General features: G+C 40.3%; 1 protein-coding gene and 1 long non-coding RNA gene across 7 annotated transcripts in view; one reads left to right on the forward strand and one right to left on the reverse strand.

Annotated features, from left to right (window-relative positions):
* The window catches only part of LOC136430698 (radixin-like), a 75865-nt gene extending 65325 nt beyond the window's left edge, over nucleotides 1–10540 (reverse strand). For 5 of the 6 annotated variants that reach the window (XM_066421546.1, XM_066421536.1, XM_066421526.1 and 2 more), the window contains exons 1-2: nucleotides 10409–10540; nucleotides 9961–10082 (exon numbers count right to left, since the gene is read on the reverse strand). In XM_066421546.1, the coding sequence (XP_066277643.1) occupies nucleotides 9961–9972 (12 nt within the window). In that variant the 5' untranslated portion in view covers nucleotides 9973–10082; nucleotides 10409–10540. Of the gene's footprint in view, nucleotides 1–2137; nucleotides 2319–9960; nucleotides 10083–10408 lie in introns of those variants that run through there. The other variant, XM_066421518.1, reaches the window with a different exon arrangement.
* On the forward strand, nucleotides 2430–12046 carry LOC136430727 (uncharacterized). Its single transcript, XR_010754928.1, has 2 exons — nucleotides 2430–2697; nucleotides 11593–12046. It is a non-coding gene; the product is annotated as an uncharacterized lncRNA (long non-coding RNA).
* The last annotated feature ends 2433 nt before the right edge of the window (nucleotides 12047–14479 follow it).

The raw sequence follows: 14479 nt of genomic DNA on the forward strand, positions 1-14479 counted from the left end.
GATAAAGGATACTTGCAAATTTGAAAGAAGGAAACAGAAAGGGGTAAGACTTGTAGGTTTTTTAAATTGATAAACCAGTGTCTGTACTGTTTATGTCGACCATTTCATCTCATAGTCGTGTTATACAGAGTGGTCATATCCTCTAACATCTAAGAAATTGTTCGGAAATTCCCTCGTGTCGTGGCTGGCCAAGACAAAAAATCTTCCCCGTGCCCGGCTATACGAGGGCCACAGATCTAAGAAAGTATAGATGTCTTTTTGAATTTGTTAGTGTCTGTAAATCTTGTTGTTATGTCATATCAAGCTTTATTTCCAACATTTTGTCATCTTAAAAGTTCAGACTTAAAACGGACAAAGGTAAAAAATAGAATTATCCCCTTTAGATTTTGATTGTGATTTACTTGTTCATATTCTTACATACATTGCTCGTAAATGTAGTATTCTACTAATTGATAAAGGCGTTCATCATTGTTATGGGGTAAAAAAGAGATCAATGTTGCAAAGAAACACAAATCTTTCAGCCTTCTAAAGAAAGGATTTATCCTCTAGCATTCTAGTCTTCCAGGAAAAGGATATATCCTCTAGTGCAGGGAAAAGGATATATCCTCTAGTGTTCCAGGAAGGATATATCGTCTAGCCTTCCAGGAAAAGGATATATCCTCTACCTTTCAAGAAAAAGGATATATCCTCTACCTTTCCAGAAAAAGGATATATCCTCTACCCTTCCAGAAAAAGGATATATCCTGTACCCTTCCAGGAAAAAGGATATATCCTCTACCCTTCCAGAAAAGGATTTATCCTCTACCCTTCCAGAAAAAGGATATCTCCTTTATTGCTGGTAAGGATATATCCTCCAGTCGTCCAGAGAAAGGATATATCCTTTAGTCTCTCAAGGTGTAAGTCATTGGATGAAGGATATATCCTTAAGTATGCTGAAGGAACCAAACTTCGCTTGAGGGCATATCCTTGATAAGTTGAAATTGTTTGAAATCAAGATACTAAAAATACGAATAATACCTCGGAAAGGCTGGATTTTGATAGAATAGAAAGCTTAATTTTCTTGTTTTCACGTCAAAAAAAAGGGAATAAAATGGATTTTCCCTTATTATTTTGGATTCTGTTTTGAGTAAAGGGGCATGATGCTAGTGTGTGCAAGTAAAGGGTCAGGATGCTTCTGGAATAATGAACAAGTTACATCCCAACTGACCTCCCTCCCATCCATGATACCATACTGTAAATACCTTGGACCCACTGCCCCATACCATGTGCCTCTGCATAACACTTTGTTAATTAATATCCTTTACTAATTAAAGATTTCCGTTGATCCTATCCCCACTAACAAAAGATTCTTGATACTCAATAAATAGTTCAACCTTACCAATCATCATGGTTAACACAGGTGTGCTACATGTATGTCCTTCCCTTACTGTTTTTGCCCCTGTAACTGTGTATCTATCAAATCTACCTTTGGTAGGTAAGTTTTACACTTTTACTTCGCAAGTCCGAATGATTTGTTTCATACTTGTAATCCTGTAATATTCCTCTGATGTGATAAACTTACATATAGATTAGAATTCTTTGCCAACGATCACAACTAACCCATAGGTGGGGTTAAAGTTGACTCAGGACCTCTACTATTTACATTGAGCCACTTTTGGAGTAAAAACTGCACATTCTTCCACTGTGGTTCGCTCCACGTGCCTTTGAGAAAGCTACAAAGCGGAGAACTCTACCGTAGACCGTCGCAGTGACCTTATCTTCTCCGGGACGCGCCTGAAGGTCGGATTACCCCCCTCCCATTGTCCCACCGGCCGGAAGAATGTCCGCGAACGGTGAGTGCACAAGAATCCACCGACACGGCCCCATTCAACCCCACAGTCCACTAAGCTCATTAACTCTAGCAGTGGTCTCTAGCAATCCAACACTGTCTAAAAATGTGATAGAACCATACCACAGCCCTATGTACTAACTCGAAGGTCCTAGTTTGGCCAGGGCTGACCGTTACAGTATGGCAGAACGCCCTGTGGAGTGTTTCCACAATGTTGACATGACAGGTGTATTCTGTAAGGCCCCACCCTACAGGTATGCACAAAATGTACAAAAAAACACCTTCAACAGGTGAGCCAGGTAAACTTACCATCTTGGCTGGTTCAGTGGGTCTCCTGCTGGCTAGCTAAGTGAGAAGGAGTCTGGAAATCGGAGGGTAGGAAACCGTGGATCCGTAGATGTGTCTCTATGGCAGAGTTGGAGGGGCGGACTCGGATGGGTGTGGTGTGCTAGAGCGTACGTACGGCCTGCCCCTAAAGTCAACACATGGCAGCCCTGCTAAACACACAATACTGGGCTGTCCTGGCTACACAACCCATGACGGGGGCCTTACGCCTGATTGGCTCATGCCACACATGTTTTATAAGGTGGCAGGGACCCTGTGTGCACTATTGCTCGGGGATGCTCCCCGACAACCAATAGCTAGGCTCAGTCAGGCACCGTACACCAAATACAGGACATTCCTGGGTTTTACGTTTACAGCGAGACCTGTTAGGGCTCGCCCAGACAACACACACGGAGGACGGGGGAGAGGAGACACCCAGGTCTGACTAACACACCTGTCCTACCACACCTGCCTCTGTCTGTCCTCGCTACACTACAAGCCACCTGCAGGACAATCGCACAGTACTTAACACGACAGGTTCAAAGGTAAGTTTGTTGGCTTGTATCTCTTTAATCTGTGTCATTTTCATCCACAGCCACGAGAAAGCGGGTACCTGGCGGTAAAGAGCTCCATGAAAAGAGGGCGTGTGTCCAAATATTTGCCCAGCCTGTTGGCGGACCATCCTGACACCCCCACCCCCATGTTTACCGAGAACAACACTCAATAACGACTCTTCTTTTCTTCTTCTTCAGCTCTCCTTTGACCAAAGCAACGGCTACCGTACGACCCCTACCTGTAGCTCCCTACAACACTTCTAAACATTACAAACAACCGTCTTATTCTTCCCACCAGGTACAATCCATGGGTTTACGTTCCTTTGTGCAGATTGTTTGTGGAGATTTGACATCCTAGACTCAGACAAATGCTCCAAAAGAAACTTTCCCAGCTACTGGGGTATCAACTGGAATTAACCCGCAACAACAGACCTTACGCCCCTGGAAAATTGCTGGGTTAATGAGGTTTCGTGGTCTACCCCCTCCCAAGCTAGTATGAACAGCCTCATTAGGCCACCATAATTCAGTTTGTTGGTTCTCAGGTTTCAAAAAGATAATGATGAACTGGGGGATCAACATGGAAACAAGTTTATGCCTTGGTGAACTCAGTTTTAGCGAGGAAATATAGCCAGACAAAAGTTTTACTCCAAGACCAAAGTTTTCATCTTTTCTTTTCCGTTAATTTTTGCCTAAGATTAAAGAACCAAAGAAGTACATAGGTGTGGCCTGAGGGTGGTGACTTGCTTTACTTTCATGGTGAGCTGGTTAGTAATTGTGAGCCGACTGGGTGTGGTCACCATCTTCTAAAAGGGGTCAAAGGACAAGGACATGTCTGGGTAGTTGTGTAGGGAGAGAAAAAAATGGTCCAAACTGTCTTTGATAGCAGTAAACAAGGTTATAAATCTGTACACAGTTTATGGGGGGTGTGAGGGTTTGAGTAGTTCAGCAAACAAACGGAGACTGAGGGGGGATCACAATGGGTAAAACATGAGGGTGTATTGTACTCAGGCTTCTCCAAATATGGGAACGTACCGGCGCAAACGAAAATCTAATCAACAGTTAAGGAAAAAATATCTGTATGACTGTTGCAGTTATGAAATTAAGTCACCAATGACAATGTAGTGGGCATATCCTTCTATATAGGAAATTTGTCAGTGCATTCAATTTCGGGATGACAGATGGATTATTTAAAGAAAAGAAAAAGAACTCATGACCTAAATAAAGTATATGAGATAAAATAACATTTCAAAAACATACACACAACAGGTTGGTCTCTTGCTCATCAAAAATTTATCATTTCTAAACACCAGTCGAGGTCAAAGGTCAGTATCAGGTCATAGTTCAAGTTACTGATGTACACAGCATGGAATAGTCCTAGTTATATTGACTGTTACTCAGAGTTCTCAGGGTACAAAAGAGAAACTTTATTCAGCTTTTTTTAACCTCCTTGGTTGAATTCACAATACAGTATATTCAAATTTTCTTCTTCACATAGGCCTTGTAATTTCATAATAATGAAGAATTGGGGAGAATTTTCTACTAGAAGCTACATCTTTGCTTTTCCTGCCCCAGTCCCCTATATGCACAGTGATATATCCCACACACCTCAGCAGAATAAGACAAACTTCCCTGTTACCTGTTCAATATAACAAGGAAAGTACCCAGCGCCCGGGGCAGGTGGCCCTGGTCTGGCCTACTACAAATCTCCTTTATTACTTCCTGGTAAGGAGGGACTGTGTCCTGAGGACTGCAATAACTCAGTACAGCAAAAAGGCATGTGGGACATTTTCACCTGCAATGCACCAAAATGTAGCGTTATGAAAGTGATGAAATGAAAGCAACTTTTAAGACTCTTGCTAATGACAATCAAAAAGTCATTTCAGCAAAATGCATCTAAAATACCTGAATGGATAGAAATTTGTGACAGAGTAGGTTAGATTTTTTTATCTGCAACGCTGCGTGTTATCAAAGTTCTTGCCAGCAATTCCAATTTTTCTCCCTGCATGAAAAGATGCAGGTAGGCAATATAAGTCTTGAATCACCTACATGTATTCAACCCCTGAAGGGTAGTATAGGAGCCTTCCCTACATGTATCGGACCCCTGCAGGGTAGTATATGGACCTTCCCTACATATTATAACCTACATATATCTAACCACTGCAGGATAATATGTGAACCTTCCCTTATGTATTTAACCCCTGCAGGGTAGTATATGGACCTTCCCTACATATTTCCACCCACTCCAGAAGTGCTGACAACAAGACGAATGAGTACCTGAAGGGGTCCATCTATTGACACTCTCAAATGAGGCACTTAAGACCAACCTGGCATCAATTTGGTGAAACTTATCTCTGGTGATCACCCTTAAAGAGCTCCACAGAGCTGCTATAATATAGGTCACAATGCAATCAGGGGGAAAACTGAGAGTTATGGAATACTAAGAAGTCCTGGAGGCTCTAGAAGGAAGATCACTATGGATTTCCTTACTTTGCATCCTCTTCATTACACTTAACATACTCCTGATTACACTCAACAATGTATATGAAATAGATCTGTGAGTTTGAGTAGGACAGAGGATTATGATTGATGTGTTTACAGTTTGGAACTACAGTAAATCGATGCATTTTAGTGGACTTAACTTTGTATTAAGAGGTTTTCGATGTGTTTTAAGTTCAAGCTTGAAATACTTCTGTCCTACATGTATATAAATATGTAGATCAGTAATATTACATTGAAATCACATATTGGCAGTACCGGTATCTTGCAGTGAATTCACGGCAAAGAGGTCACCACAAGCAAAAATACAACCATCATGAACATTTCAAGACTTGGAGTAAATATCTTCCTTGTAACATCAACCACCTGCTTTTACTAGAATTTAGAAACAAAGGGAAGTTTTACACATTTCTAGTCAAGACCACAGCTGAACAACCATCTGCCAACACGACAACCAAAACAAATCAATATTTACCTTCAGAAGTGTCAAACATCAAATTCTCTGGTCTAAGAAACATATTGATATCTTATCTCTTTATTCCGAAGAAGCTAAGTGATAATGTCTTAAAGACAATGACAGATATCTGAAGAAACAAAAAGCTCAAAGACAGAATAAGGACCAACAAAAGATCTTCCACCGAATCAGTCAATACAGAAATCCTTGGCGTTCCAGCTCCATTCATACAGACATGTTAAATATTTATAAGACTGGATTGACTCCAGAATAGGCTGACTTATCTTACCTTGGCTTTATGCCCAGCTATAAATGATGTATTTGATGCTTGTAATAGAAAAATCTAGACTAAATCTCACTTCTTAATACATTAGTTACATCAAAGTCAGGCATAAGTCATGTAATTTCTAACAACTGATTTATAGATTGCCAACTAGTTATGGAGTCAATATGGCTGACATACCTTCAGTAGGATGTTAAGTCTCATTTGTTTCCAAACAGAATAATTCAGTTGTAGAAATATTCATAATTAATTAAAGTTTAAACAAATGTACATGTCTTAAGTGTATAAAACAGTGGCCACTATAACATAAATGGACTAAGAACTCATTGTACAAATTCTACTTGAAGTTGAAGACGACCCAAAATTTGGTTGAAACTTTGAAAGATTGTATGGTGAGTTTTCAGGGCTCAAAATGATTATCTTCTGTTTCTTGGAGTATTTGACTCATATTATAATATTACCGTGCCTGTATCAAAAACTGCAATCAAAAACTATTCTGCAAAGGTTTGTATTATACTATCATTGTTTTGTATAATAGTTTGGCTCTAATCAAAGGTGTTTATAGTGTTATCTGAAGTGCTCACTTAACAAGTCTTCACACATCCATGTTTAGATGTGGGTCTTCTGGGAAGTCACATGCAAAGCCACATGTCAAGGGTCAACTCCATCCACTGATAAAGGCTGACTACAACTTAGTACAAGCTCAAAGTCCATCCATTTTATCAAACGTTTAAATAACAATTAGACATTATTTCAGATAGGTACAGTGAGGAAAGACAAAGTTTGACAAACAGAACGAAATTATGCAGAACTCAGCAAGGGCAGCCTGGAGGAAGAAAAATGCTACTTGAACTGGAAAAAAGGGGAATGATTCGTGCCCTAAGGATTAATGTTCAGTTCAACTTTTTTGTTTTGTTATCTTCTTTATCGACTGGTATTCAAGCATGCAATTCTGCAGGTATTTATCATTTGCACACTGACTGGTCTTCTTTGTGCTGATGTTTTTCTACAACTTGCTTCCTCAAACTGTGCGAAACTAAACGTCTCAACGTTGAAAGCAGAACACTAAGATGTCATAAAACAACTCAACAACTCCTTCCTTTTTATACTCGTGTTCTCAACGTAAGTAATATCCATTAGCCCATTACAATGACAAGCAGATTGCATGCAGAGTTGAGCTTCTCATGAATAAATAAAGGTCCAAACAAACAAATATGAAAAAATACTCTGATTCAAACATCAAAGGACTGTAACTAACTTTTAACACAAAACAGTAATTTAAAAATCCTACTATTATTGCCACAACAAAACAGCAAAGTCAGCTAAAAATAGCCCTTTGGGGCTGTAAAAAATCCATTTGATATGCACTTATACTGTAGGAGATCATATTGCATAAACAACATTTTTACAGTGTCATGGCAGGTGACTTCTACCCACCATTCCTAACCTCACCAGGGGGCCATAAAACAAGCCAACACAACAGAACAATCATGCTAATTACTGGACAGCATTTAATTAGCTGAGACCTGTTTAATTGAAATTAGGAGTTTAATACCTGTAGAACACAGGTGATAATGTTACCTATTACAGGTGTGAACAACATGCTGATCAGGTGTGATAAACATGCACTGTCCTGGATCTACCTATAATTATACCCCTTGTACAACTTTGTACATGTTATTTTATAACATGTAAAAATAGCTCTCGTACACAAACTGAAATCAACTGTTTTGAACAATAGAGTAAGGAAAATAACACCCAAAACCTAGTACAAAAACTGTAATCGTCTTAAAGTTATACTGTACTTTCTAACTTTTAGGTTATGTTTCTATGACTACTCTCCAAGCAGAGGTTGGCGGGGAAGATTGTGACCTTTTTATCATATGCCCACATTTTCTATCACTCTTTGGTGGGGAGAGTGGACAAAAAATGGGGCAAATGATAAAATGGTCACAATCTTCCCCACCAACCTCTGCTTGGAGAGTATCTATGAGAACATTATGCAACAGGAAATTCTGCTATGCTTGAAGCAGAACTTCACAACAATGTTCCCCATAATCAGTATTTGTTCAACTGGAGATCCTCAGAACAGATGTTACATGTTGGAAGTTGGAATCTGATTTAAAGATTAGGAAATAATGTCTGAGGATTTCTACACCAGATAAAGGAGAGAATTAGGTTGGGAGTCGTACATAAAATTAGGTCATGGGTTACATATAAATGTACACAGTACAGGTGGTAGGTTTATCTTAGTTTACTTATTTATTTATTTATTTATAAGACTCATCCATTACAGAAAATGAGAAAATGGAGGGGAAGACAAAACAGATGAGATTCAGAAGTCCCATAATTGAATTGTACACAAATATCCCTTTAAATTACCCCAACCACATCTATCAAAAGATTAAGGCTTCAACATGGAATAATTCATTGAAGCTGTGTAAATGTAACGCTATTTCCAATTTAATTATAATCATAATCAACAACCATTTATTTTAAGTTTCTTTAGCTCCAACAAATCGCTTCAGCTACTGTTTTATTCAAATAACTTTAGAAATTAAAACAAAACCTATCATTGAGAACATAACCACAGACAGGACAAAAAGTCATACTTCAATATGGAAAGATATATTGTTTAATATTATGATTTTTCCAGTACTGTAAATGCAGAAATGTTTGCGGCGGCTTTGTGTTCGTGATTTTCATGGTAAAGCTCTTCGCCGCAAACTTAAAACCACTGTGAAGACTATATTTTCTCCCAACTGCGAAATTAAAACCACGCAAACTTACATGCATTTATAGTATATCTGTAAGATGTTATCTTTTTCTTGGTACATGCAGACCTGTCTGGGGAAGTGTTTCACGAATTACGCAACATTCTTGGCACTCACAGAATTATTTTCTGATTTGGAATTATGTAACGTCTCTCGGCTTGGCTTCGTGACTAGCTATCCGTGACACAACATAAAACATCTGACAATGGCTTGCAGAAAAAAGGATGCAAAATCCCATGCCGTTTATTCCTCAAAACTGCAGGCAAGACAAATTTTTCCAAAAGGCAGTATTCAGGTATTCGTAAGCCATATTGTACATACTGTAAATCTTATAATGTTCACAATAGTTTTATTTTCCTGAGTTTCATGGTGACCTCTAACCACAAAATCGTAACATTATGAATATGTGTTTTGTTCTGCTTCTAAGTTGCACTACAAAATTGAACTTAAAACACAGCAAAAACATCCGTTTTCTCTCCAACCTTGAAATAAAACCATTGCTACAGTAAATGTATTTACAGTAAGTATAACACATCACTTCCTCTGGACATCTGTGCAGGATTTAATCTACTGAGTCTGTGACTCATTCCTTCCCTACCAACACATACTGCCGACCACAACAACTGGGCAATGGGGAACTAAGGATCAGGCCACAACAAGTTACCTTATTGGTTTTTAGATTTTTTTTTTTTTCAAATGTTGAGCTGGAACATAATTTGAGCCAGAGGCCAAGTTTGTAAGTGTTATGTACAAACTGTGAATAGAATATAGCCAGATGATTTATTTATTTATCAATCTCACAAGTTTTCCTCTCAGCAAACTGACTTATTGTCTCATGCGTAATATTTTAGTTTAAAATGTCGAGCTTGTCCCGGATCCATGCCACGAAATTCATGGTGAACCTTTGGGCTGAGGCTCAAAGGATGACTGTTCCGTATATCGGCTGTGTGTTTTGGTGAGGACATAATTATGACTCAGCCGCTGTGGATATGTTGTCAGTGTGGCGAGACAAAGCGGCTATTGATGGAGGTTGGACGAGCCGTGGGTTTGGAATGGAAGGAAACCGGTAACTTTACACTCTTCAGCTTCCCACACACATCAAGTACCCAGGGGGGAGGGGGGCGACACGGTCGCAAACAACCGCCATTTTCCAACCAGGAAGTACGTGCAACAGGCTGGATTAGGCAGATTATTGGTCAAATCGGACAGTTTCTGCTATCTGGTTAGATCATGGCTATGATACTTACTGTTTTCGGCATGTCGGTGGTTTTTCAGTGCGCTGTCCGAGTGGAAAGTCCGGTAGAAATCCGTTCGGGTGCGTTATGTCCGCTTGGCGCGCGACGTCGCTTCTGGAAAGCTCCACTCCAAACTACAGGAACACAAAAACACGGCGGTAAAATTCTCTGCCCAAACCTGCACGAACTGGGCAGCTCTGGCTGGTGACAGGGGTTTAAAGTGGCTAGCCTGGATGTGGTCGGCGCGAGGAATGGGTAAACAGAGGCGTGTATATCATCGGAATGACGTACGTCGTGAATTTTTCCTGCGGGGTCGAAGTTCCCTCCCTTACAACTACACGGCGACGTGCAAACACGCGAGCACGACATCCCGCCACCTTTACCCCCGTAACTTCACCAAATAACCACCAAACTTCACAAAACTCGCACAGTAGATACGTAACATTCTCATCTAACCTACCACAAAATATCAGGCACGGAAATCCCTCAGAGAGGCAGTATGCGATGTTTTTAGACGACAGTTCCAGCCAGCTCAGGTGGCTATACCGGCCTTCCCTCCAATATGGCCGCCGTGCAGGGTGTGGTGCGGTCCTCAGCACCTGTCAATCATCCGTGCCGCCCGGAACTAGGGGAGGGTCTGATGGGGGTTAGAGGGAAGCCGGATATCAGTCTTACGTTCGCTCTGACATCATAAGGAACGAATCTCTCAAACTTTGTAAACAAGACTCAAGCTGAGATATTATGAAAGCTGTTGTTTGAAGTAATTCTTTTTTTCATTTCCTCAAGACAGTTCATTTTTTTTCAAAGGTCAACTGAGGTACGCCGAGTAAAATGATGTAAGACTTTTAACCAGATATCATAGTCAAACGGTCTTACTATTATTTTTATATATTTTGAAACTCGATAACACATGAAAGGATATATTGCTGCGAAATGTATCTAACTTTAGGGTGGTTCGTGAATGTAATCTCTAAGCAGATCTATCGGGTGGCAATGACAGTATCCAAATGCATGGCAAAAGCAGTATTATTGGCCACTATTATAGATACTGCTTTTGCCCTTTGGATACCGTCATTGCCACCGATAGATCTGCTTGGAGATTGATGTTAATGATCTAAGTACTATGAATATATTGATATATATCACCGTCCTTGGTTTGATGCTAAAAACGGTTCAATAAGACCAGGATCTTCCTTTACCGGCTCCTTTTAACATGTTGTTTACGGCAACAACAGCTAAAGAAAACACGCCGGACACGTGTACTGGTATGATATGATACATTTCAAACCTCTCTGCTGGTCATTAATACATTGAATGGCATTTGCATATTTGCAATAAAGTTAGTACAACACCAGGAAGTTCAAATTGACATTGCACAGTGTAAAACATGCTATAACAAAGATATGCTTGTAATTGTATATTAGTAACGTTACATGTATTATACTCTCCAAGCAGAGGTTTTGCCCGACCAAGCCAGAATCTTCCAATCCGGTGACCCCTACTTCGAGAATATGTGTACTGAAACTGTACACATGTCTACAAAATGCAACATTATCCATATACTATGCAAGCAATGCAAGTTTTTCCCCGAACATTCGATCATTGTATTTCAAATGTGCATAAATCATTCTATTGTTATTCCAGGGTCATCGTGGTGGACGTCCTTCGGAGAACCAGGGTCACAGAGATGACGTCATCTCTGGGCAGGCGTGAATGAGAAGTTGCTATGGCAACCGCCTGTAAGACACGATACTTGTAACGTCTTCCAGCACCTAACATTACAAACTTAAGTCAAGACGGGCGCTATTTTCTTAATCAAAGTTTGAAACTACGGTTACTGCGAAATTAGTGATACGACGTTACATGATTATGCTGAAAGCCAACACTACCATAACTGTACATACATGTATTGCTACGCTTTAGGAAGTAAAAAAAATCTAATCAAGAATATATATTCCAACTTGTGTCTCCTTCAACGTTGAACATAATATATCGTTAAACATATTTTGAAAGTTTGAACAGAAAACATTGTCAAGATGAATAGATTTTGAAAGTTTGAAATGAAAACTTAAAATAAAGATGATACATGGACAGCAAACACACTATGGTTGCATAAATCACTGCGTACTCAGTTGGTCAACTCATTACAACATTAAAAACTCGTAAGACTCCATGTAGATCCTCCCCACGTGTGACCCCATTTCCCGACATCCCCCGGGGGCCCTTCAGGTCGAGGGTTGTCGCAGTTAAACGTTAATTAGACAGTGCTTAAGCAATGCTTCAACTTTCCCATCCACAGGACGATATCACGTCAAGGTATAACCATATTACGTCACTTCTTCATGATTTGCAACAAACTAGTGATTTTTGCTAAGATGATTTTCGGTGTTTGGTGACCTGGAAAATGTAGGAAAACTTGAGCCGTTTTCATGCGGGCTCTGGGATCATGTTTCAGCTTTTTCAAACTTGCCGCCTATTCAAATAATACAAGAGAAACAAACCACCTTTTTACCCCCGAAACAACAACATTTACGCAACTTCCCAAACACACACAAACCCCTGAACAGCCTTATAGCCTGACGAATACATCTTGCACGAACAAAGTGTCGTCTAAACACCGCTACTCTCAATAAACGCACCTGCGATGGTGGGACAATGACAGAAAGTCGATACCTGTTCTTTGTTGCAAGTGGCAACCAGAAAGGATAGAGCCTCACTAAATTGTCTTCAAATCGTTTTCGCCCATTTGGAGGCATCGCGTATATATGTGTTATGGAGTCATGATTGTTGAGGGGTTTACATCTATCTTGTGGTAAGTGATATCTAGGTAGTTGTTACGTGTACCTATCGTGGGATACGGGTCTTTTCGATGCGAAAATGTTTTGTGAAAGTGATAGCGTCAATTGATTCGTCTTCTGAATTCCCAAAAACCTCAAATTGATACTGGAAGATTTTCGGGCATCAGCAGCGTGCTTCATCATTCATTCATAATTTGAATATTATTAAAAGTTCAACTTTTGAATTCTGCTGGAACATGCTGTAAAGCAGGGACACAGTCTTTCTTTGCTTTCAAATTATTTTGTCAAAAAGTGATGATCAATTCGTATAATTTCGCCATGGCTCTCACTCAAAACAGACCTACGATTTGGTCATGATCGATATGATTATACTGGCTTCAACCACCTCCTTGCTTCAACTGACTGGAGAAAATCGCGGCAGTCATATATGCCACATGGAGTAACGGTAACCCCCTTACATACCCGCCAGTACGATGAAGTGACTCATCCAGTGAGTGAGTAAGACATTTATACATCTCCGTCCGTGTATCGCCCAGGTGTGAGATTCTTGTTGAACTGACGTTTTGTAAGTCACTGAGGAGTAAGAAACTCGTAAATCTGACCAGTCGTCTTCGCACGGGGTAGTGAGGTGTGACGTCATCGGATGGACCCTGCACGCGAGGCGCATCTTCTGGGATTAGGCTACACCAAGTAATTTTTATGGATGACGTCCTTTGGAGACCCTAAATCTAATGCGAGAGCGCGAAAAAACAAACAAGAAGGGCCAAAAAAAACAAGATGCCTAGATTTGAAATATAATAGTCGACGACACATGTTAGGGAATGAATGAGACAAATTGAATGAGAGAACACAGTGTAACAACTGACAATTCTTTTATTCATGATGAAAAAGTAATGATTTGAATAAATCAGTTGAAGTTGAACAGCAGTTGTTGTCCCGTCCTGTTTCTTTCGATTTGCAGCACTGTCGTAACTCTTTGATCATAGTTACAGGAAGCGGAATTTCTTGTGTTTTTTTCTGGGAACAGACCAAAATCAATGCGCGCGCGGACGTCATCCATAAAAATTACTTGGTGCAGCCTTATACTGAAGCATCTCGAGGAAAATGCTGGGTGTGCTATGTATTGTTTTAGGCCTCTCTCTCACTCTGTCTGTCTGTCTGTCTCTCCCTCTCCCCCCTCTCTCTCTCTCACACACACAAACACACGTACATTCACACACACGCACAAACACACACACATATGATCACATATGTACACACACAAGCACAAGCACAAGCACACACACACACACGCACACACACATACATACACACGGTACGCTGTACATGTCTGAAACTTAATCTTCTTGGCAAAAGTACATTCATAGGCTGCATCGTTTATTCTAATGCGCTATCCCGAACGTACACTTATGCTTCTAACACCAGTACGTGAAGACACGGTGTTGAGAAGGATGGAGTGCATGATTTTGAACTCTTGAATGCGGGTGCGGGTTGCAGTTAGGAAGGGCTGCCCGCAGCTATGCAGGATAGGGAGGGCTGGAGGAGAAGCTAATTATAAGGGTCAACATCCGTGAAATCTTTCACGACGAGTTGAGATGATGATGATGAATGCTAAAGACTTTTGGCGGACGTGTTTATAATGGTTCACAGCCGTATCGATGATTTTGAGGTGTTATCGTGATCGTTCGCATGTCGGCCTCTAAGACCTCTAACGCCATTGGGTGATGAAACTG

This window comes from Branchiostoma lanceolatum, chromosome 1 (assembly GCF_035083965.1).
Source record: "Branchiostoma lanceolatum isolate klBraLanc5 chromosome 1, klBraLanc5.hap2, whole genome shotgun sequence".
NCBI lineage: Eukaryota > Metazoa > Chordata > Leptocardii > Amphioxiformes > Branchiostomatidae > Branchiostoma > Branchiostoma lanceolatum.